Source organism: Rattus norvegicus, chromosome 1 (genome assembly GCF_036323735.1).
Source record: "Rattus norvegicus strain BN/NHsdMcwi chromosome 1, GRCr8, whole genome shotgun sequence".
NCBI lineage: Eukaryota > Metazoa > Chordata > Mammalia > Rodentia > Muridae > Rattus > Rattus norvegicus.
The window spans coordinates 182,409,590-182,433,981 of record NC_086019.1 but is presented as its reverse complement, the minus strand read 5'-3'; the positions used below and the strand labels follow the sequence as shown (position 1 = coordinate 182,433,981).

Genomic DNA, 24,392 nt, shown 5'->3' with positions numbered 1-24,392 from the left:
ACATTTCAGCCCTTCTTGGGCCCCTATCCTGACTTCCACCAATGATCCAGAAGTATACGCCGAATAAACCCTTTCCTCCCCAGCTTGCTTTTTGGTCATGGTATTTTATTACAGCAACAGAAACCCTGACTAGGACATCCTCTACTCCTAGTCAAATCCCAAGACTCCTGTACTCAGTAAAGACAGAAAGTCCAACCATAAGACCTCTTATATTTCAGCTTTCGGGGACATGGAGCTGTTTCTAGTTCAAAGTCCCAGACCAATGCGAGTCATACCATTCAAAGGCTTTGAAACATCCCGGATTGGCGATCATGTATTTTATTCATTATGAACCATTATCATTAGCACCAGTTTCTAAACCTTTGCCAGGTCTGGGAAGAGAGTCCTAAAGTCTCCACCATGCAGACATATATTTCTTTCTTTCTTTTTTTTTTTTTTTTTTTTTTCGGAGCTGAGGACCAAACCCAGGGCCTTGCGCTTGCTAGGCAAGCACTCTACCACTGAGCTAAATCCTCAACCCCAGACATATATTTCTTAAAGATACAAGTGCAATATTCCCAGGTTACCTCTTCCCAGGTGTTTGTGGAACATTTCAACATTTTAACAGGTTTAATAGGAAAATTCCAAGTATTTTGCTTTGGAAGAAAAATCAGCAGTTCAGGTTGGAAGTAAAGCATGCCCTCTTCCATCGAGCTGTCTGCACTGTGGACCAGCTTCCTCTCTGCCTCGGGCTTGGAACCCACTCCTGGGAGGCTCCTGAGGCCCCGCTGCCACGGAGGTGGTCTCATTTGTTTATCTTCTTTCTCCTCTGATCGGCATGGCTTCCATAACTCACAGTAGTCATCAGGCTATGGCATTCTCTTCTTGCATTGACCGCCTCAGTCGCAGGTCTGGGTTGAACACAGGGAAGAGAACTTAATATGGGACACACACGCATGCGCGCACACACACACACACACACACACACGCACACACACACACACACACGTTCCCAGCTCAAGGGCCTCCCTCAGGGTGGCCATGAAGACTCCAGCACTTCTCAAGCCTGCCTTCTCACCTCCCTTTTGAGTTTCTAGACTCTCCCCTTGACCTCCCATCCTTGGCCATTGTCAGTAAAGACTGTTTCAGAAATAAGTGCAGGATTGGTGGGGTGGCTCAGTGGAAAGAACGCTTGCTGTAAAATCAGGAGGACCAGAGTTTGGATCCCAGAACCCATGTACCAAGCCAGATATCCCACATGTGCCTGTAAACCCTGATATCACAGGGAGGGACAACGACAGGGGGATCACTGGAGCTTGCTGATCCTAGACTAGCTAAGAAGAAAATGCTAGTTTCGAGTTCAGAGAAAGAACCTGGCAAAAAGGAATATGCACATACACTAACATTCACGCACAAAAATACATAACTAGTCTAAAGAAATTGAGCAGGCTCGTTTGCCTCCCCAGTGTCCATTCCTTTTCTGGCAACAGAGTCCGACTTAGGACCCTGAGTTGCTTGTTCTCAGTCCCTGTGATCTGTATGGTTCTATTAGCCGCACAGTAGCAGAAACATGTGACTTGTGTATGGCTATGGGTACCATTACATTTTCATCGTCAAAGCAATGGGTTTGTGGATGAACATATCAGACTGAATGAAATCAATGTGAGATTTCTAATTCCCTGTGTCTTCCCTATCAGATTGAACCTGAAAAGATATCAGTGATGCTATTTTGCCATCATTACGAAGTGGCTGTGTAAAGAGCTAACATGTGACCTGAACAGACCGAAACAGAGTTCCAGTGACATCGTGAGCTTCTGCCTTAGGTCAGAACAACAGCAAAATCATCTGAGGTCAGGCTTGAGGCTGAAGAGCAATGGCACACCCTCTACCCCGGGCTATGCCGCTGGGTCTTTGTCTGTGGCGGTCCTGGTACTCACCAGGAGCAGCATCAAGTTCCTCCAAATGCAAAGGGCTTTGTTGCTGAAAATAAAGAAAACACACAGCCATGTCACTGGAGGGGAACGCAAATGTTAAGTTTGTTGCACGGACCATACAGTCTGCAAGCCTGTTGCTATTTTAAAACGAAAGGGTAATGCTTGTGACAGAGTCAACCACAAAAATGTCCAACGTGTTTAAATTCTAGCAGCAGATACTGCATTCATTCCATGGATATTTACTGAGCAGTCATGACATGCCAGCTAATATAATAGAACCCGGGGTCATTTGAGATGGGCAGTGCTGACAGTATTAATTTACACTGGTAGTAAATTATGTTGTTAACATTTTGAGTTGAGGAGAGTTCACCTTTTACTGGTACATTCCAGGATACCAATTGTCATGGTTTGTATATGCTCAGCCCAGGGAGTGGCAGTATTAGGAGGTGTGGCCTTGTTGGAGTAGGTGTGTCACTATGGGCATAGGCTTTAAGATCCTCACCCTAGCTGCCTGCAGTCAATATTCTGCTAGCAGCCTTCAGATGAAGATGTAGAACTCTCAGATCCTCCTGCACATGCATGCCTGGATGCTGTCATGCTCCCGCCTTGATGATAATGGACTCAACCTCTGAACCAGTAAGCCAGACCCAATTAAATGCTGTCCTTATAAGAGTTACCTTGGTCATGGTGTCTGTTCACAGCAGTAAAACCCTAACTAAGGCACCAATGAAAATTGGCAAGAAATCTTTCTATGAGCTTGATACAAGGACATCTATTAACAACATGTTATAGGGGCAGATGCATATGTCTTGGGGCAGAAGTACAAAATGCATTTATAACAAATAGGACTAGAGGTGTACCTCAGACCACTTGCCTGGCATGCACAAGGCCTTGGTTTCCACAGTACCACAAAATTACAGTTTTTAATAAAACATTTCATTAGTATTTGAAAAGCCCCCAAACAACTCGGGTGTCTAGCCCAGCCTGGGCTATACAGCAAGAAAGCCTGTTACATAGAAACAAAGCCCCCACCCCCATCCCCGAGTTTGGTGTCTGCTCTCTAATACACTTGTCACAGGATGCAGGTATGTGTCCCCAGGACAGCTGTGGCCTCACCTCCACTTCTCTCCTTTCCAGGACAAGCGTACTGGGGTTGGCTCTCCGCTCTATATCCTGCAGCTTGGTCAATTTTTCTATCAGGAACATCTTATCTTTGCCCTCCTGTCAAGAAGAAAAAAATTAAGAGTAAAACATGGAAAACGTGTGTTTGTGCGAGGTGAGGAAGCTATGAAAAAAATGGAAGCTCTGAACAAGCCGGAAGGAGCTGGCCGCCATGCTTCTTCTAATGAAAGGGAAGTTATCTGTGTTGACTGAGATCTGAGATTCAACAGCTCAAAGAGAAACAGAGGGAATAGTCTTTCTCCCAGAAAGCTGGAAGATGTGAACTATTCCTTCTGGGTGGGGAGCCAGGTAGGCATAGCTGTCTCCTCTATACAGGCTCTGTCACACAGCTTCTCACAGGCATGGGTACCCCAGCTTCACACATATAGATCGCCCCAACTTCACACAGAAATAGTCATCCCAACTTCGCACTGGTCACTCCACTGATTTTAACATCCTGCTGTAACAATGAGCCCAACAGCCTTAACTGTGTAAGTGCCATTCGCACTAATATTCCCGGCCTCTGCTTCAAGATGACTATTTCCCTCCTTGCTTCTGCATTCCCCACCGGACTTCCCCAGAAGGAAGGGCTGCCTCAGGAATGGTAATCTCTTGGGTGGTTGCTAAACCACCGGGGGTGTGGCCTAGCCTGTAGAAGTGGACTTCTGGAGGGTGGGTCTTGGAGGTTATAATACCTGCTTCTGTTTTTGGCCCAACTTCTCTGCCTCCTGATCTGCCAACACGTGAGGGGTCTTTGCCACATGCTCCTGCCATCATGAACTATGACCTACCTTCCCTACCACGACAGACAGAAACTGTGAACAAAAATAAGCACTTCCTCCTCCAGCTGCTTCTTGTTGAGTATTGTGCCACAGTGATGAGAGAGGTAGTTAATGGATAAATGTGTGTGCATGTGTGCACGTGTGCATGTGCGCGTGTAGCCTTAGCTCATGAGTCAGATCACTGGAACCTACATAAACAGGACAAGCATGGTGGCATGTGCTTGTAATTCCAGACAGGAGGAAGTGAAGGCAGACAGGTCCCTGGGACTAACTGGCCAGCCTGCCTGCTCTTCTTGGCAAGATCCACACCAATAAGAGACCTTGTCTTATGTATTTAAAATGTGGACAGAATCTGAGGAATGACACCCAAGGCTGTCCTCTGCCCTTCCACACATGTATATACACATACATGTGTACCTGCACACACACAAGTACATACATGCACGCACATGCTGCGTGATGATGACTTAGAGATTCATTGTACTCTTTATTCTATCTTGGAATATGTTTGGGAATTTCCGTTATACTCTTGACAGAGGAGTAAGGAGGAGGATGGAGGTATTATAGGGAAGGGGAGCAGGGGATGCAGAAGTCTTACATTAATGATCTGTTCATGGAGCAGCCGGATCATGACCTTCCTTCCCTCTGTAATCTGCCAGTAAAGATAGGTGATGATCCTGGAAGAGAAGAAAACGACAGACACTCTTGACAATGCTTTGAGGCTCCACGTTTTAGTGGGGTACAGTAGGACTGGTATATTTACTTGCAAATGGGGTTTTGACCCAAGTGTGTCCCTGAGAAGTCAAAACAGAGTGGCAGGCTAAGTACTTTGGAGCAGAGGTTTTCAACCTGTGGGTCATGAGCTTTTGGGGGGGGGGTGTCAAAACCCTTTACACAGGGTTTATCTAAGACTATAAAAATACATATGTTTACATTATAATTCATAACAGTAGCAAAATTGTAGCTATAGAGTAGCTATAATTATATGGTTGGGGGGGTCACTACAACTTGGGGACCTGTATTAAGCGTAGTGGTGGTTGGGGATTTAGCTCAGTGGTAGAGCGTTTGCCTAGCAAGCTCAAGGCCCTGGGTTCGGTCCCCAGCTCCGAAAAAAAAAAAAAAAAAGAAAAAAAAAAGAGTAGTGGTATTAGCATTAGGAAGGTTGAGAATCATTCTTTAGAGAAGTATTTTCTCACTGACTGCACACCTGGGAGGTGGAAATAAGCCTCACTCCATACCTGGCTTTTAGATCAAGCAGGCACATGACTTCTGGGCAGGGACCAGACATCCACATTTTTAAAACATAAAGTATGAGTATGTAGCTAGACTATGTGATTTGCACTAGTGCTGTTCAAACTCGAAGTGATGTACATTTCTTGAAAATTTCTTTCTTTTTCTTTCTATCTTCCTTCCTTCCTTCCTTCCTTTCTTTCTTTCTTTCTTTCTTTCTTTCTTTCTTTCTTTCTTTCTTTCTTTCTTTCTTTCTATTTCTTCCTTCCTTCCTTTTCCTGAAAACACATATTCCACATATTCAGGTTTAGTTGAACTTGAGATTCTGTAGTGAGTGTGTGTGTGCATGTTCCTGTGAATTGTTCCTGTGAATGTATGCATGGAAACCAGAGTTCCAAGTCTCGCATCCTACTGTATTGCTCTCCCCCTTATTTTGTTCTTCAGACTCTCACAAACTAACTGGTAGGCTGGCTGACCGTTGAGCCTTGCGGATCCCCTGTCTCTGCTTTGCTCCCCTAGTGTTGTACTGTCATATCCAGCTTTTGAGATCCTCAACTCAGGTCCACATGCCCACGCAGCAAGGACATTACCACTAGTCATCCCAGCCTCTAGATCTCTAGATTCTGCAGTTCTCTCTCTCTCTCTCTCTCTCTCTCTCTCTCTCTCTCTCTCTCTCTCTTTCTTTCTTTCTTCCTGTTTGTTTAATACATCAGATCTCATTACAGATGGTTGTGAGCCACCATGTGGTTTCTGGGATTTGAACTCAGGACCTCTGGAAGAACAGTCAGTGCTCTTAACCGCTGAGCCATCTCTCCAGCCCCAGTTTCTGCATTTCTAACAAGCTTCTGGTGTAATGAACACAAGCATTTTGCATGTGTGTCTGGTTCCTACGCATAGCTTTAAAAATTCTTCAGACATTCAGGGTGGTAAATGTTTTTTGAATTCACATCAGATGTTTGGTGACTCAAGGCCTTAAAGTTGGGGAACTGGTTACCACAAAGATAAGGCTTGGTTGAAGAGCTGGACATAAGCTGAAATAGGAGGGTTGCAAGTTCTAGACCAGCCTGGCCCACATGACATTCTGTCTTAACATAAGGCAATAGGTGGGCTGCTTAGTCCTTGTCCCTGGTGACCTTATAGAGGAGAGAAGTGCTAGAAATAGAACTAAACACCAATAGCCAAAAATTTGATGAAGAATACCTCCCTGGAAAAGGGCACAGCAGCTCTTCCACATCCCTTACCCTGGGCATATCTTCCTGAGTTGCAACCTTTATCATAAACTAGACATCATAAATAGATAATTCCTGAGCTCTGCTAGTCATCTTAGCAAATTACTGGATGTGAGGGAGGAGATTATGGGAACCTTCAAAATCAAAACCAGTCAGAAGTACAGGTGACACTTGGGTCTCGAACCTGGCATCTAAACTGGGCTTTGCAGGACCGAGCCCTTAACTTGTGAGGTTGCTACCATCCACGTCCAAGATCAGAACTGACTGAGACAGTAGGCTAGGCAGCTGATGCCTGTGGTGTTGAAGGCCTTTGTTCTGTGTAAGAAAATCTTCTCCCTGTCACACACCTATTTGGTGTCCGAAGAACAAAGGGAGACAGCAGCAGAGTCAGTGGATGAGAAGCACGGCAGAGGCAGCAGGTCTGGAGGCCAGTTACCATTCTATGTTCTAAAGGGCCCATAGCAGCTGCTGCTGTGGCGTAGGCGGAGGGAGCATCATGGAGGGCCAGAAGAAGTGGCTTGCAGCCTCTGCCTCCACCATCAGGCTGTGCAGCACGGAGCTTGTATCAGCATCCCACCTATCACCGACTTACTGCTCTTATCTGCAGAGCACAGACTTTGCTTTGTAACCCACGGCTGGCTAACGGTCTGAGCCCTTGAGTCCTGTGTCTCAGAGCAGCCCTGTCTGATGTGGTGGGGGTTAAACTGCAGCAGTCTGGCCAATCAGTTCTTCAATGCAGGGAAGTGAACCCAGTGTGTAGGACTCTTCATAAAAAGTCAGAAACGGATAGTTTTTAAAATTAAAAAGGAAAAACTCAGTTAATCATTTGGAAGAGGTGTTAAGCAGTATCTGGTTCTATCTGGACCTTCAAGGTCTACACAAGGCAGGAGTAACCTGAAGGAGAAGCAGGACGATCATGGAGTACATAGTGGCCATGGATTACTTTCAAGAAAGATATATTCCAGTACAATCTATAAGCAGGGTGCCCAGACTGCCTTGGGGGGTCAGAATGGAGGCCAGAAGCAGCCTTTTCCATGAAGCACCGAGACTACATACCAGCCGATTTGGAGGAAAAGATGGCCCTCCCTCCCTCCCTCCCTCCCTCCCTTTCTCCCTTTTGACCCATTTTCCCTCTTCCCCGATACACTCAATAAAATTAAAGTAAATCAATGAATCAAAAAAATAAAAAATAAAAAAGGAAAAGGAAAAACTCCTAAATGTCAACAAAGCCTGGGCCAGTTTTTCTATCTTGTAGCCTCCAAAGGAATCTATCTGAGAATTCTCTCACACGTTTTCATTCTTTTTAAAAGCTTTACTTTGATATTCTTTGTTTTTGTTTTTGTTTTTTCCGGAGCTGGGGACTGAACCCAGGGCCTTGTGCTTGCTAGGCAAGCGCTCTACCACTGAGCTAAATCCCCAACCCCTTCTTTGTTACTTTGATATTCTTTGTTATTTCGATATTCTTTGTTATTTTGATATTCTTTGTTATTTTGATATTCTGTTATTTTGATATTCTTTGTTACTTTGATACTCTTTGTTATTTTTTGCCAACTATTGAGGGTTAAAACCTGAGTCTTGCATATGTCAGGCTCATGCCCTGCCACTGCGCTATCTTCCCAGCAAAAAGAGAGAAAGTAAGTACACTGTTGTTGTAGAGCATACAAAAAAAAAAAAAAAGCTTAGATATGAAAGTATTAAATACAGCTAGAGAGATGGCATAGTGGTTAAGAGCACTGACTGCTCTTCCAGAGGTTCTGAGTTCAAATCCCAGCAACCACATCACCATCTGGAATCCGATGCCCTCTTCTGGTGTGTCTGAAGACAGCGACAGTGTAGTCATATAAAATAAGTAAATAAATGAATATTTTTAAAAACAGAAATATTAAACGACATTTTACAGAAAATTATTCAAGGGAAGAGTTGAGGCTCTTCCTGGCCTCACTGCTCTGCATGCCTTGTTTAGTTAGTGTCCCAAGTGAACATCCCTAGGACCATTGTCATGTCAACGAAGGGTTCCCAAGAACCCTTAGCTTCTCCTCCCTCTCACCTCCCAGGGAGCCCCACTTACAGCACAATGAGGGTGAGGATGAAAAAGAAGTGCACGCTTCCAATGAGGTTCTGGTAGATCCAGACGACCCACAGGTAGCCAGGCCTGTGACTCAGGGTGTCGATCCAGCTGTAGATGGACTGGATGAAGGAAGGCAGACCTCGGAATGGGCCACAGTCAGCCGAAGGCTTCAGTCTGAGGACAAAACCAGAAAACCACCTGCTGCATGAGACTCCAATGCAGGCATTTCAGAGTCAAGGAGTCCCTTCTGGGCTTGGGCTCTAGACACAGAAAATCTTGCCTGCTCTCCCCACATGCTACTTCTGTGGAAAGCATTCTCACTCAGCCTTGCCTGGTGTTACCTGCCGTCTGAGGACCAGCTCTCAGAGCAGTGGTATCACCTGCCACAGAGGCCAATCCAGACTCCAGACAATGATCTAGCAGTATCTTGGGAGCAATCAGAGTTTTTCTTAGCAATGAGATTTAAGACCCACCGAGAGGGAAGCTTTTTAGCTATGGAAGCCATGTGTGACATTATGTTCAGATGCCGTCAGTGGTTACAAATGAGTAGAAACTGGAAGATTAAGGAGGGGTTGGGCTGTGTGTGTGGAGAGATAGCTCAGTGGTCGTGGCTAAGAGCACTGACTGCAGGCTGGAGAAATGGCTCAGTGGTTAAGAGCAGTGACTGCTTTTCCAGAGGTCCTGAGATCAATTCTCAGCAATCACAGGGTGGCTCACAACCATCTGTAATGGGATCCAGGCTCTCTTCTGGTGTGTCTGAAGACATCGACAGTGTACTCACATACATAAAATAAATAAATGCATTTTTTTGAAGAAGAGGAGGAGGAGAATGTGGAAATAGAAATGACAAAAGAAGTTAGAATTGGGACAGGATAAGGGACTCAGAGGTTCCGAACACTTGCTACTCTTTCAGAGGATCAGGGTTCAGTTTCCAGTACCCACATAGTGACTGAAAACCATCTATAGCAGTTCTAGGAAATCTGAGGCCCTTGTTTGTTCTCTGCAGGCACCAGGCAAACACATGGTGCAGGCATATATAATAAAGCTTATTTAGATGAACTGTGAACCATGGAATGATGGACAGAAATGTGGGCCTCAGAAAGGAAAGAGATGAGGGACCAGCAGCAACCGGGGGTGTCTAGGATGCTTAGAGTTGACCTTGGAGTTGAGACTCCAATGGGGAGAGCCCTTCGGAAAGAGGACCCAGGCTGTATGGAAAGGGACTTGTTGTGCCCTAGAAATGGGGCAGGAGCTTTGGGGCTAAAGTGAGATGGTGCCCAAGGGAGAAGCCAGCTCAGCCAGGACCTCTGGTTCATTTCAGTCGAGTTTCCTTCTCTTTGTGGAGGAAGTGGCCTCTCCCAGTTTGGGAAGCTTGACTACTTGGCAGAAATGAGGAAATAGCTCCTAAATGTGTAGGATGTATAGAATACATCCAGGTGAGAATTATTCCCTCCCTTAGTCCTTGCATCTGCGGACTCCCCCAGACACATGAGCTGAGCTCTGTACTAAGCCCAGTTTCTATCCTGATGTTTACATCTGAGAGTCTCACTGACCCTGGGAAGACTTTCTTTTTCAGGACTAGCCTAGGAAGCATGACTTCTTATGTGACAAATATTCAAACCACAGCTGACAGCACAGCCACCTCTTTTGACCGGCTTTCATGGTTGGAGCATGTTCCCAGGCTCCAGTCACCCCATGGTCAGGATCTCAAAGACCTATAATAGCCCCCATGACTGTAGAATTTTCTAAAGAGACCCAGAGTGGCCATCCCTAGCCTTGCTACCTTGCCTCGTATGTTCCTTACCTTAGAAGCTGCAGTAAAGGGTCTTGCCCTTCATTCCACCTCCCTCCTGACTACCCTGACTTTCCCTCATGTGACCCTGCACAGCATGGAGAACCTTCCCTTCTAGGGAACTGTGAGTAACAAACAGTGATTTAGGTGGCAATTGTCTTCATATCTGGACGATAAAACCACGTTTAAAAACAGACATCTATCCATGCCATTACTAAAACCTCAGCCAAGGCCATAGTCCCTACCTCCAGATGGTGATAGCCAGGGTGCACAGCACTCCCGTGAAGGACGGGAAGAAGAGCAAAAAAATGAAGAAGGTTATCATCTGTGAGGCCCGCCAGGCCTTGCTTGGAGGCTGGAAGTTCATCATCAGGCTGACCTGAGGAGAGAAATGGAATCCCTTCCACTCGTGGCCCCAGAACAGACCCTGGGACCTCATCGAATGCCAACTCTCCCACCATCTCCTTACAGCTTTCCAGTTTTTGGCTTCCTGACCCCCTCCCCATAGCCCTCTCCCAGCTGGGATGCCCCCTACAATCCCCGCCAGGTCATAAGCTACCAAAGGAAAATAATTGGTTGCAACCTGGGTCCAACTCACATTTTTGACATAAAACATAATGAAGAGAGTGATCATTTGGATAAAAGGCAGCAGAGGGCAGAAGAAAATTCCAAGCCTGTGAGGAAAACAGGAGTGTCAGAGACCTGGGGATACACCAGGAGAACATGGTGCAGAGACAAGGGAGAGAAAAGTGTCTCCCTAAAATTCATATATGAAGACTTAACTAACACACAGAGACACAGACACACAGACACACAGACACACAGACACACACACACACACACACACACACACACACACACACACCACAGTACCTCACAACATGATTGGATTTAGAGGGAGAGTTGCTCAAACAGGAATTAAGTTAGACTGGGGTAGGCTCGTGGTCACTATGATAGGCTCTAAGTCGATATGAGTGTTGTCCTTAGGAGAAGTGAGGAGGACTCAAAACTGTGTGAAGACACAGGGAAAGTGAGGCCAGCTGTAAACTAGAAAGAGAAATCCTGACCTTGTGGGCTTTGGAAGGAACCACTTGCCAATCCCATGACTGTGGTATTTCATCATGGTAAGTGTTCCTTTATATGTGTGATGTCATGGGAGACTAATGCAGAGGGAGATTGTTTGAATAACAGTAGACCAGAGAAGTCTCACTATGGCTGTTCCCTTTTCAGATCTGGGAAGGCTTTGCAGAGAGAAAGAGAGAACATCCCTCTAACCCACCACAGAGCCACTAAACCATCAGAGGCCCTTCAAAGTGCCCTAATCTAGTGTGTCTCAAATGTGAGGTCATCCTTCCCATGTGTGGCCCCCATCCTTTCCATGGTATGTGAAGGGCCCCGCAGGGACTAGGCAATAAAGTACACTGAGTTACACTTTGGTCTTTGCTTTCCAACTTTCTTGCCGTATTCCCAAGGAAGCTTGGTGCCAGGATGACTTTAATGCCCAACACCTGCCAGTCCACACACGTTGTGGTTTGCCCTGAAGTTATCTGTATTTTGATGCTAATTCCACTCCCCCAAGGACAGCTGCCTAGTCACTACTCAGTAATCAGGTGACTTCACCAGAACCTTCTCCCCATTGAATCTGTAAAGTACAGGTGAGGGCAGGAACAGGATAGAAGGAGGCCTGTCATTGGAGGAGAAAGAAGGTGGGCGGGAGAGAAGTTTGAAGGAAGAGGAGGAACTAGGAAAAAGAAGAGAGACAGGAGACAGAGAGAGGGTGAGAAGCCATGGTAGGTGATGTTAAGATTCTGCTCTGTGTATTTACAGGTTGTTATTAATGTTCTCAAGGGATGGATGGTACCGGGCTTTGTATGTTTATATGTTTGTATTTGATCTAAGATTACTGTGTTGTGTGTTCTTTTATGTGATGGTTTGAGTGTAGGAAAGTGTGCAGCGGCAGGAGACAATGGGCCGCCACGGAGTTGGGATGTGATTCCGCCAAGATATCTAGCAGATATCTTGGGGTACCGCACTGCAGACCTAGCAGGGTAAAAGACACCTATACATTTTTATTTTTATAATTTTACAACAACACACACACTTTAAATTTTTTTTAAATTTTTATCTATTTGTGTATAGCATATGGGTGTACAATGAGTGCACACATATGTGTGCAGAATCAAAGAAGGACATTGGGTGTCCTGCCCCGTCATTCTTCGTCTTACTCTTTTGAGACAGGGGAGGGGTTCTCCCACCAAACATGGGCCTAGGCTGGTGGCCAGCAATATCCCCAACAATCTTCCCGTCTCCCTGCAACCCAGCCCTACGGCTGTAGTGTCCCATGTGGCCATAATGGTTTATATGTGGGTGCTAAGATGTGAACTCAGGTCCTTATGCCTACCCGGCAAAAGCATTCCTACTCACTGGAACACCTCCCCCACCCACACGCCTTTAAGGAGCAGTCTTTAAACTGACAGTCTCAGAAGACAAGAGCACATAGTCAGGGTCTAAGGCCTGTTTGGGACAGGATTGCTTCAATTTTCCCAATAAATTGTGATTTATATAATCTAGCAATAGCTTTCCATTTATGAGAGTAAAATAAAGATGGTTTAAAATATATGTGAGTGGTTTCTTGCCTTGTGTGTGTATTAGAAATGAAACGCATCTCTAAAGAGTCAAAGCTAACTTGGAGGGGACATTCAAGGACAGGGAGATGAAGAGCAGCAGCAATGTCAAGGGGAAAGGAGATTAATGAAAGCAGAAAGGTTAAATGTCATGAGGTGTGGGAGGGCAAAGGAGAGGCAGGATAAAAAGAATAATAACTAAAATAAAGACCTGAAAAAGTCTTATGGAAGATGACTACTGCAAAAGCTTCTAAACTATAAGCAAACACAAGTTTAAAAAGAGTTGAAGTGGAGTTACCTTGTAATGAGGTGGCAATGCCTCTACTAAACACCACAGAACAACAAATAAAGAGCCCCACTGGAGTCCCCTGGACACCCCCAATATTACAGGCTATTGCCAGTGCCCTTGGTCACTTTCCAGAGATTGGTGGTAAGATCCTATTGCTGAAGACATCACAGAACATGGAGAGATGGAGCTGGTGCTCACCTGGAAGGTTCGTCTTTACTGCTAATGTTCCTAGTGCTAGAAAGCGCTATGCAGGCTCCTGAACGAGAAAAGCAATCACCAGTCTCCCCCAACTGTGGGCCCTGGAAGCTACAATAATGCCTGGCCTGGCATGTGTATGGATGCCCATTGGTACAACAGTGGCACAACTGTTATAGAAGTAACCAACCACTCTCTGCTTGGACTCCAGGTCTGCCCACAAGGTGAAACCCATCCCTGGAACTTGTATTTGCAGCTAAGAGCATGTGACTAGGCAGATCAGAGCTCCAACTACTACTATCACTCTGATAAATGGGCACTGTGTTGAGTCCTAACGATTTACTGTTCTACCCATAATTGGGGCATCTCTCAAATCTCACAGAGAAGCTTCTTTTTGCAGTTATGGTGATTAACAGAGACCCACAACTGGTCAAGGTACAGAGAATAAAAGACTTCGGAGTGCTTTACCCTAAATGGGACATCTGTATCCCATCCCCTTCTTCCAAGGCTCAGGGGTAATTGTGCTAAGGTGAGTAGAAAGAGCCAGGGACAGTGGATGACCACAATGAAACAGTGTTTTTCTGATATACCAGGGCAGGCAGTTGCACATATGAACTCACAACAGTTGTGACAACACACACAAGACCTACACAAGCTCAAGCCAGATAAAATCTCAGCATGGAGAAGGGAAGCTGGCATGAAGTCCCACTCTTAGCTGAGGAGCAAGTGGAAATGGATAGCTCCCAGGAGATGGAGAGTCAAGCTTCTTTAAGGGATAGCCCCTAGTAGGTCTTAGCATGTTCCATTGGTTAGCCACGCATGCAAGTGTACATAGGAAGTCTTTATAAGACTGGACAGGCTTTGCTTTTTCTTAGAAAAAATAAGGACGCAAAGTAGGGTAGGTATGGAATGGGGGTTGACCCTGAGAGGAGGTGGAGGAAGAAAGTGAAAGTTATCGAGATACAACATGAAATTCTCAAAGAAGTAATACAACTTTTATGTATTTTGTATATTTGAGTAAATATTTTATGGATTAGAGTAAAAAGAAGCAATGAATTTAAAAGAATGAATTTACATGATGGTTCGGGTGATGTGTAGATGTTCTAACAAGCTGGTAGGTGGCAGTGCTGTGTGAAGGCTGGGGCTGGGAAGCTTATTTTCCTTACCTCAGCCATCATGCCCAGCACACCCTCCTTGGTTATCACATTGTTTTCTCTAAAAACCAGTCCTTAAAGACAGTTTTCACAGTTGGGGGATGTAGCTCAGAAATAGAGCCCTTGCCTAGCCAGCACAAGTACCTGGGCTTGATCTCAGTATTGAAAAATATGGCGGGTGGGATGGGGAGGATATCCTAAAATCTAAAAAGGCTAAATCTGTGATTTGTATGGAGGAAGAAAAAAATACCATCTTCAACTGTGCTCATCAATAGGAAGCTCAAAAAATTCCAGAAAATAGAATGGCTGAGTCCAGACACAGTGGCACACACCTTTAATCCCAGCACTTGGGAGACAGAGGAGGGTGGATCTCTGTGAGTTCAAGGACATAGTGAGTTCCAGGTCAGCCAGGTTATAAAATGAGACATGGTCTCAATCAATCAATCAATCATCAATCATAATGGCCAACGTGTGTGTGTGTGCGCGAGTGTGCACATTGTCTTCTCTAAGGACACATCCCCAAAGGCAGATACACATGTAGAGATCAGAGGTCAAATTTAGGCATTGTCCTCAGACATCCTCTATCTTCAAGGCAAGACCTCTCATCTGCTTTTTAAGTGCAACACTCCTTGCTTGCCACTTACATTTGGGGGTGGGGTGGAGGGTATCTTCAAATGGTTGGCAGTTGGAAAGCCTAGGCTTGGGATTTCAAGGCTGGGCCAAGGTAAACACTCCTTAAATGGTCCTATGTTATTTTTACCCAGGTTAGGTAAGTTACCACCATTTCTTTTTTTTTTTTTTTTTTTTTTTTGTGGTTCTTTTTTTTTTTGGAGCTGGGGACCGAACCGAGGGCCTTGCGCTTCCTAGGTAAGCGCTCTACCACTGAGCTAAATCCCCAGCCCCCACCATTTCTATTTTTTCAGTAGGTTTTTTTTTTTAATCTGTTATTCTAGGAATCGTAAGCTCCATCAGTACAGGCCCATTCCCTTCTTCTTCCTCTTCTGACAGAGCAGGCTGGCACTTCACATGAACCTAAGGCACCATTCTCTGAGTTTTTCCCTTCCTTCTTATACTTTTCTTTATCCAGTTCAGGAAATTCTTCTCTCCAATGCTTCAACATATGAAGAACTCTACCCTTGTTTTTTTTTGTTTTTTTTTTTGTTTTTGTTTTTTTTTGTTTTTGACAACAATGTCAACTGCATGTAGGGCAATCTTTAGGTGCTTTGGTTTTACTATGATAACATGTATGGAGTGCTCTCTTTTGAAGAGCACATCATGAGTAGCTTTAATTGTCAACTTGATATAGCCTGGAGTCATCTGAGAGGCAAGCCTCAACTAAAGGGTATGCCTGTGTGGTATTGTCTTGATTGGTAATTGATACAGGAGGGCCCAGTCCACTGTGGGCAGCACCATCCTTAGGTATAAGAAAGCTAGCTATCATGATCCTTAACCACAATCTTTGTGTCCTTAACAGACAAACATTTATCTGTATAGCCACAGGTAAGTGTAGTTTTCTCCCTTCTTTAAAGAAACTTCTCTTTGCAACACATGGAGATTGCTACAGAAAACTACAACTAATCAAGCTGCAGAGTTGTGGAGGTCAGTTCCAATAGGTATGTCTACAAAACACTCCTATACCTAAGGCTCAGGATATGTTGCAGAAGATCAGGGGAAAGATTGTAAGAGCCAAATGATCAGGGAGTGTGCTGCTGTGATATTGTGTCTCTCAGTAATGTTAGAAGATACACTCAAATAGATCTTACATAAAACTCTGGTATTGACTTCATCATGTTAAAATAATAAAGTAAGGAAAGACTCTCGGGATGCTCTAAGGTTTCTAAGTGTGCCTGCATGAAAGGAGGGATGCCTGGAGCTAGGAGGGATATCTCAGTTGTTATCATGCATGAGGACCTGGGTTTTATCCCCAGAACCACCAAAAAAAAAAAAAAAAAAAAAAAAAAAAAAAAAAAAAAAAAAAACAGAACAGAATGGAATTCCATGATACAACTATACAACTCTCTGGCCATCTTTAAAAATCTAATCCAGGGAGGGAGGATGGGAGAGAGGAAGGCAGAGGAGAGAGGGACAGAAGGAAGGAGAGAGGAGAGGGGCGGAGGGAGGGGGAGGGAGGGGGGAGAGAGAAAACCTTTAGAACAGGAATAAGAAACAAGCAGTCCTCCACCTTCATTCTCTCTGTGAAGATTTGAGTGCAGTTAAGTTTTCCACTGAGAGAGAAAGGTAAATTCACTGAAAAAAGACAAACCAATATTGGGGACTCTGGGGAGTAAAGAGTGGAGTCTGGATCACAGCAGAAATACTACAGTTCAAGGCCAGATCTTTGAAGAGAATTTTATTTGAAATCTCCTGTGTTTTAAGTATTAGTGATTGGCTTGGGCATGGTGGAAGGCAGGGAGAGGTGTACGTATCTCTGTGAGTTCCAGGCCAGCTTGGTCTACAGATTCAGTTCTGGGTCTGGTCTCCATATATATATATATGGAGAGATGGCTCAGTAATTAAGAATATCGACTGCTCTTTCAAAAGACCCAGGTTCAATTTCCTATATGGCCTATATGGCTTCTGATAACCATCTGTAACTCCAGTTCCAGGGCATCTGATGCCCTCTTCTGTCCTCTGCAGGCAATGTGCAACATGGCATACATACATTCAGGAAAAACACCCACATACATAACATAAAATAAAAAGTATTGTCAATTGATTTACCGATTTGGAACACTATGACAAAACACCTTTAGCTGGCTAACTTTAGAACAATATAGATTTATTGCTAAAATTTTAAGAGACCCAAAGTCCAAGGGCTGGCAAGAATCAATCCAGTGAAACTCACTTCTTGGCTCATGGATGGAACTTTCTTTCTTTTTTTTTTTTTTTGACCCTTTAAAAGTATAATTTTATTTATTTGGATCTCATTGAGAACTCCAGATTACCTTGATCTAATGGATGGAACTTTCTAATTATCCTCACATGATAGAAGGATCCAGAAGTCTCTCTTGGCCCCCTTTTAGAAGGGCCCATTAATGGTGGCTCCACTTTAAGGCCAAATCTTCCCCTAATACTATCACATTGGTCATTCTGTTTCAGTGTAAGAATTACATGGAGGAGCGTAATTGGTAAAGTGCTCATCTAGGAAGGAAGGAAGGAGGGAAGGAAGGAAGGAAGGAAGGAAGGGAGGAAGGAAGGAAGGAAGGAGGGAAGGAAGGAAGGAAGGAGGGAAGGAAGGAAGGAAGGAAGGGAGGAAGGAAGGAAGGAAGGAGGGAAGGAAGGAAGGAAGGAGGGAAGGAAGGAAGGAAGGAAGGAAGGAAGGAGGGAAGGAAGGAAGGAAGGAAGGAGAAAGTGAGAGTTCAAGCCCTAGAACCTATATTTAAAGCCAAGCATGGTAGCACTGAACCTGGATGGGTAGAGATGAAGACTCTCAACGATCCCCTGCCTGCCTCACCTACTGGGTGAGTTCCAGTGAGAGAACATACCTTAAAAAAAAATTTTTTTAAAAAGTTGGACAGTTTGTGAAGCATAAGACTTCCCTCTAGTCTCCACATGTATGCACACATACATGTATCTACACACATATGAACAAGCTCACACTCATGTGTACGGACTACGGACACACAGAGAGACTCAGAGAAAGCTTTTTAGGGAGAGACAAATGTTCTACACTATAGGGAATAATCCAGGGTTTTGCAGGGGCAGGGGTGGAAGTTGGGGGGTATAATGGGGGAGGGTGTAATGGGAAAAGGGGTGTAAACAAATCAGGGCTATAGCTGCCCATGGTTTGTAGGTCTTCAGGTTGCTTCCCTGCCGTAAACTGACTCTCATCTAACATCATCAGAGTTTCCTGAAGGCAAAGAATAATCTAGAACATACACTATGTTCCCAGCTTTCAGACTAGCTGTGTTTACTGTCACCTATGTATATTTTTAAACAACAGATCAGGGACCAAAAACCAAAACTTCCAAGTCCACCCCCAGGCGGGAAGTGACTGAGGTACTCCACACTGCACTGCAAAACTTACCAGGCCAGAGTTTGTGCATAGATCAGTTCTAGAACATTCCTGGCAATGTCAAACTCCTGTAAGCTGAGACTGGTGATGAATTTCATCCCAATGAGCCTGTGAAAATGTACTGGGTTATTACTCAAGTGACAATTCAGAGACCTCCACCAATCAGGACGAACAGTAGCAGGGGATCCTCCATAGTTAAGAATGAAGCTGCAGGTCCCAGAGCAAACACTGAAGCCCCAAGTCTACAACAAGTTCTCCAGCAGTGCAGATAACCTAGGGAGGTGCAGGCCTAACACAAGGAAGGCAGGCAGGGAACTACTGCGATCAATGTAAACAACTCTAGAGGACGCCTAGTTGGCCTGCCTACTTTCTGGTCCATCCATTCTTTGCTTGTTAGTTTCTGTTTTCCCCCATGAAGCAGATAAACTGAGCACCTCTGACACAAATGTATTTTTAATTTTTTTTTTTTTTTTGGTGCTGAGGATGGGGCCTGGGGTCACGCATATGCTAAGCCTGTCCTCTGCACTGAGGCACAGTAAGCTGGGCAACAGTCTGTGTTCTGGGAAGAAGAAAACAGGCTCACTATGTACTTTGGGGAAACTTGATCCTTTCCTTGTTTTCCTAAATGATACTTTTGTTAAGTCTTTGAGACTACCACACCACACATTTTTTTTTTTTTTTTTTGGTTCTTTTTTTCGGAGCTGGGGACCGAACCCAGGGCCTTGCGCTTCCTAGGCAAGCGCTCTACCACTGAGCTAAATCCCCAACCCCAACACACCACACATTTTGATCATATTACCTTCCCCCTCCTCTCATTTCCATCCTTTCCACCATCACCACTCCACCCATCCAACTCTCTCTTGCTGTCAAGTCCAGCTTGTGTTGCTCAACTGCTCTTGGGAGTGGGCCCTGCCCTGCCCCCGCCCTGACATGTGGTTCACCTACCAGAGTCCTTTGTTGGGGGTGGAGGTGGGGTTGGGTTTGGGTTTTTGAGACAAGGTTTCTCTATGTAGCCCTGGCTGTAACTATCTCTGTAGACCTGGCTGCTCTCGAACTCACAGAGCTCCGCCTGCCTGGGCCTCTGGAGTGCTGGGATTAAAGGCCTGTGCCACCACTGCCTGGCTCGCATTCTTCTTTAATAACACTTGCTTTTTTTTCTCTTCTCTTACTATGATCGTTTTAACTCTTTGCTCATGTGTCTGATATGTGTATGTGTGTATCTGCACATTTATGTGCGTGCACACATGGCACAGTGTGCATATAGAAATCACAGAACCATATTGGGTATTAGCCCTCACATTCTCCCTTGTTTGAGATGGGTCTTTTGATGAGTAGTTGGGGGGCAGGGCTCCTCCTGTCTCCCATTGGGAGCACTGAGATTATATATGTGCTACCACGACTGGCTTTATGTGGCTTCTGGGGATTTGAACTGAGGTCCTCATGCTTGTTTGATAAATATTTCACTCACTGAGCCATCTCTTCAGCCAGATTTCATTATACAGGGGAGTTTATATCTCCCCCCAAATCTGTTAAGAACACAAGTGCTTCTCCCCTTTATGTTCAGGTTCTGGGCAGAAGCAGAAATAAAATCAAGTTTGTATAGAACTTCAGCTTCCCCACAGAGAAAACCTGGCATTATATCATGGTATTTCATTCTAGAGAAACTGGAGGCAACACAGGAGTGTCCAAGACTGGGATGTTGCTCAGTTGGAGAGAAGGCACAAGTCCCAGAACTTGGGTTACAGCCTCAGGAAAAGCAACACCTAGAAAGAAGAGGGGTGCGCACATCAAATGACTACAAAGTGAATGAATACAAATGAAGCGGAAGCCACACAGGACTCGGGAATGGCTTGGTAGTGGGGTGCTCACTTAGCACCCTAAGGCCTTGGGTCTCTCCCCCCCCCAGCACTGCAAAACATAAAAATAAAAGAGAACCACATCTGGTCAATGTTCACAGTGCCTCAGTCCTGTACATAGACCTAAAATAAACACCAGTGACTCAATTATCTTAAAACAATGAGCTAGGTTTGTCTGCTGCACAAAAAGCATCGTCTGCAAGGATCCTACTGACCTTAAACAAGGATCCTTATGCTCTGTGTAGCAGAACCATAGGAAGTGCATTTTTGGGGGATTATAGAGTGTGATATGCACATGTGTGGCAATGTGTATGTAGAGAGAAATCTGGGAGTGAATTCAGTCTAGCTGGGTGTGGTGGTACACATCTAAGTGCTGGGGTGGTGCCACAGCACTTGAGGCTGAGGCAGGAGGTTTGCTGTGAGTCCAAGGCAGGCCTGTGCTACGTAGCAAGTCTCTGTTTCAAATATGGAGTGATCCACACTGGAATAGCAAAATCATCTACAGCAGACACGGATTTTAGCGTGGGCTGGAGAGAGGGTTCAACTGTTAAGAGTATTGGACGCCATTGAGAAAGATCCAAGTTGAGTTCCCAGGACTCTCACTGAGTGGCTCACAACTGCCAGTTAACTCCAGTTCTGGGGAATTTGACATCTTCTTTGGGTGCTTTTTAAACAAATAAAAAAGCCTTCAACAATAATACATGTGTGGTTGGAGATCCCGCTCAGTGGTACAGTGACTGCCCAGCTTTCAGAAGCCCTAATTTCCATTTCCGAATCACAGACAAAAAGACAATGGGATAGACAGATTCCAAGTGGCTCCGTTTCTGTTTTATTTCTGGAATTTTTGTCCAAAGAGAAGGTTGGACAGAGCTAACCTAAACCCACTGAACTGTTAGGTTGAGGTGGAATGCAGTTGAGTTAGGAGAGAACAATGCTGTAGGAAATGCACAGCAGGAAGAGCAACCCCCCCCACTCTCCCCCACTCCCCCACCCCCACACTCCCCAACCCCCTCACACTCCTCCACCCGCACACTCTCCCACCCCCCACTCCCACACTCCCCCAACCCCACACTCCCCCCCACTCCTCCCCACTCCCCCCAACACACACACTTTCTGCTCAGCCAGGAATCAGGTTCTGGTTACAGTGCCATTCACAACTGACTAACATTTACCTTCTCAGAAACTCCCCCAGTAAGGAGTCGGCCAAGGAGAACACGAAGTCCATGAGAAGGAGACGGTAGATGTCCTGGCCAATGAGGGTCTCCCAGCACTGGAAGGCAGACACAAATCAGAATCAGGGCTGGTGGCCCAGATCAGAACTCATATGGGCTCAAATTGACCACACCCTCTGTACCCAGAAAAGGAAATTTAACCTGCAAAACCAGCCATTTGTGTGTGCGTGCACGTGTGCACTTTCTGTACTTCCCCCCATACCCCTTACTGCTCACATGTACCACAGTCTTCCCATCTCATAAGCTCTCCTTCTAAGATATTTCATGTATGCTCTGTCCCTTCTAGACCCTGTTTCTCCACCAGGGCTAAGCATTTTCTTCAGGAGAGTAAGAAGCTTGGAGGGGTAAGAATGTCCCTCTTCTTTCTCTTATTGACTCCTATGTGTACAAAAAATTGGAACTTGCAAGTAATGAAAATGTTATTTTAAAAAGTGACTGGAGGGTTTCACAAGTTGGTGTGAGTTGGTAGACAGCAACCTCTACAGGGAGTCAGAACTATGAGTGGACATACCGGCTGGCATCTTCCATTTTAGCTGAGGGAGAAGGAAGCTTTCCATATATAGCCTAAGGAGTCATGGATGGATGGATGAATAGATGGATGAGTAGAAGAGTGGGAAGATGGTAGGTGAAGGAAGAAATATGGATAGATGGAAGAGTGAATGGATGCATTGGAAAATGCCTGGATAAATGAATTTATGGAAAGATACATGGATAGGTGGGTGGATGGATGGATGGATGATGGATGGATGGATGGATGGATGGATGGATGAATATTGGGTGGACAGATGATAGTTGAATAAGTGAATCACCGGGCTAATGGATGGAGAGATAGATACATAAATAAATGAATAGACAGATGGAAGAATGAATGAGTGGACAGAAGCACAACATGATTTTTTTCTAACATCCTAACTTGAAAAGGTTTTGAACATTTTTGATGATTAGGATTAGGGGAAAATAATTGTTATACAAATAATTTGAGTCCAAACACAGCAATATTTTTGGCCAGTGTGAATCCCCAGGGACCCAGTGTGCCCTAGAACTGGAAGGAGTCAGAGAAATAAGAGATTTCTTACTCTGTCACAACCTAGAAGCTGTATGATACAGAGGGGGGCATTTTGCTTTTTTTTTTTTTTTCTCACAGGAAATTAGTGGTAGAAGGAGAGGCATTCCAAGGAGAAAGCCTTGGAACCAACAGGGTGAGCTCTTTTGAGGCCACAAAGTGCACCACTGTGAGATGCAAGAATCAGAAACCCATGGTCTGAGGCAGGAGAAGGAGAAAAGCCTTGTTGAGCGTGTGAGAGGGACAGTCAGGGTTAGGATGTGGCTGTGCAAATGAGCTACATGTCTGCATATCATCAGAACCCATAGTGTCTAGGGTATGGACAAAACTCACCAAACCTTAAGGGGGATCTTGTGCCCAACCTCAGGCTATTTGGAAAGATTAGCATCGAAGGTTTGGTCTATTGTATGCCCACCAGCGGTTGGTCACAGTACTCACACTACCCCTGATATTGAGTACTACCTGTCTTACCGATATTAAGACTGAAGCTAAAGAGACTGAGTGTATTTGATAGGCAGTTCAGCTTTGCCACAGAGCCCTCCTGCTTTATGCTGTCCTCCAGACCAGCTTCTTTCCTCTCCTCTTCCCAAAATGAGGTGTGATGCCTGTCAGGAAACTCAAAGTCTCCTTGGTGATTGAAGGCCAAGACTCAAGGCAAAACTCAAGGCAGAACAGATTAACACATAAATCTCACCTCTTCGCCAGACAGGGCCACGATGTTGAGCCAATAGTAACAAAGAATTCCAACAATGGAGATCTTCAGAAAGATGTTTCTAAATAACAGAAGAAAAGAGAGCTCTGATCACCCTTGTTGGTCACCCTCATTGGTAGTCTCCTGTTTCCCGTAGCCATTCGGTAGGACACACGTTACTGCCTACCTAGCTCCAAGGCTGGATAAGCCCATGAGATGAGTTTTAGAAGGTGAACCATGAGTAGATGTGCCATGTGTCAGTTCTAGCCTTGAACACTGCATGCTACCCTGATTGCTGCCAGACATACTGTCCTCCTTTGCAAAGGCAGGAGGCACTATCTTAGATGTGCATTGACGCCTCAACCTGGTCCTTTGGTGATTAACATGCACACAACCCTCTCTCCAGTCTACAATGTATGTGTAATACCAGCAAGAAGTAAACCTGTGTGCCTCAGGCCACCAAGACTCAGACAGGATTGTTACTGCAGCAAAACTTAGTCTGTTCTGACTAATACACTCTTCTATTGACCCTGCAAATGAGCCAGTTTCTCTCCCATTACAGTAATAAGAACTGTGTTTAATATTTATTTACAGAATATTTACCCAAGATGCTCTACTGAGGCGAGGCCCTTAATGAATCATCTCCCTTAAATTGGTAACTCTATCACAGGTACCCAAACTTCAAGTGTGGCAGTAAACTCTAATATTTACCCCTCATGCATGCCTAATGTATCCGGTACCTTTCTCATTGCTGTAACCAAATATCTGGTAAGAAGTGAGCTAAAGAAGTTTTTGTTTTGTTTTGTTTGGCTCACAGTTTGCGGGTGAAGTCCGCCATCACAGAAGGGAAGGCGAGGCAGCAGGAACACAAAGTGAAGGCGAGGCCACTGGTTGCATCGCGCACACAGTCGGGAAGTAAAGACAGATGAAGCCTGTACTTAGTTTATTCTTTGCTTTCCATTCAGTCTGGGATCCTAGCCCTCAGTAATGGGGGTGTACACAGTTGGGGTGGGTCTTCCCACTTCCAGTACCCTAATCTAGAAATTCCTTTACAGATGTGCCCACAGATGTGTCTGCTAAATGATTATAGATTCTGTC

General features: G+C 45.0%; 1 protein-coding gene across 4 annotated transcripts in view; it reads right to left on the bottom strand.

Annotated features, from left to right (window-relative positions):
* Positions 1-302: 302 nt before the first annotated feature.
* Positions 303-24,392, bottom strand: part of Tmc5 (transmembrane channel-like 5) — an 84,578-nt gene continuing 60,488 nt past the window's right edge. For all 4 annotated transcript variants that reach the window (XM_039085213.2, NM_001401626.1, XM_039085220.2 and 1 more), the window contains 10 exon segments: positions 23,298-23,376; positions 21,481-21,578; positions 18,465-18,560; positions 10,774-10,849; positions 10,421-10,554; positions 8,384-8,557; positions 4,455-4,533; positions 3,030-3,134; positions 1,917-1,959; positions 303-890 (listed from right to left, as the gene is read on the bottom strand). In XM_039085213.2, the coding sequence (XP_038941141.1) occupies positions 844-890; positions 1,917-1,959; positions 3,030-3,134; positions 4,455-4,533; positions 8,384-8,557; positions 10,421-10,554; positions 10,774-10,849; positions 18,465-18,560; positions 21,481-21,578; positions 23,298-23,376 (931 nt within the window). In that variant the 3' untranslated portion in view covers positions 303-843.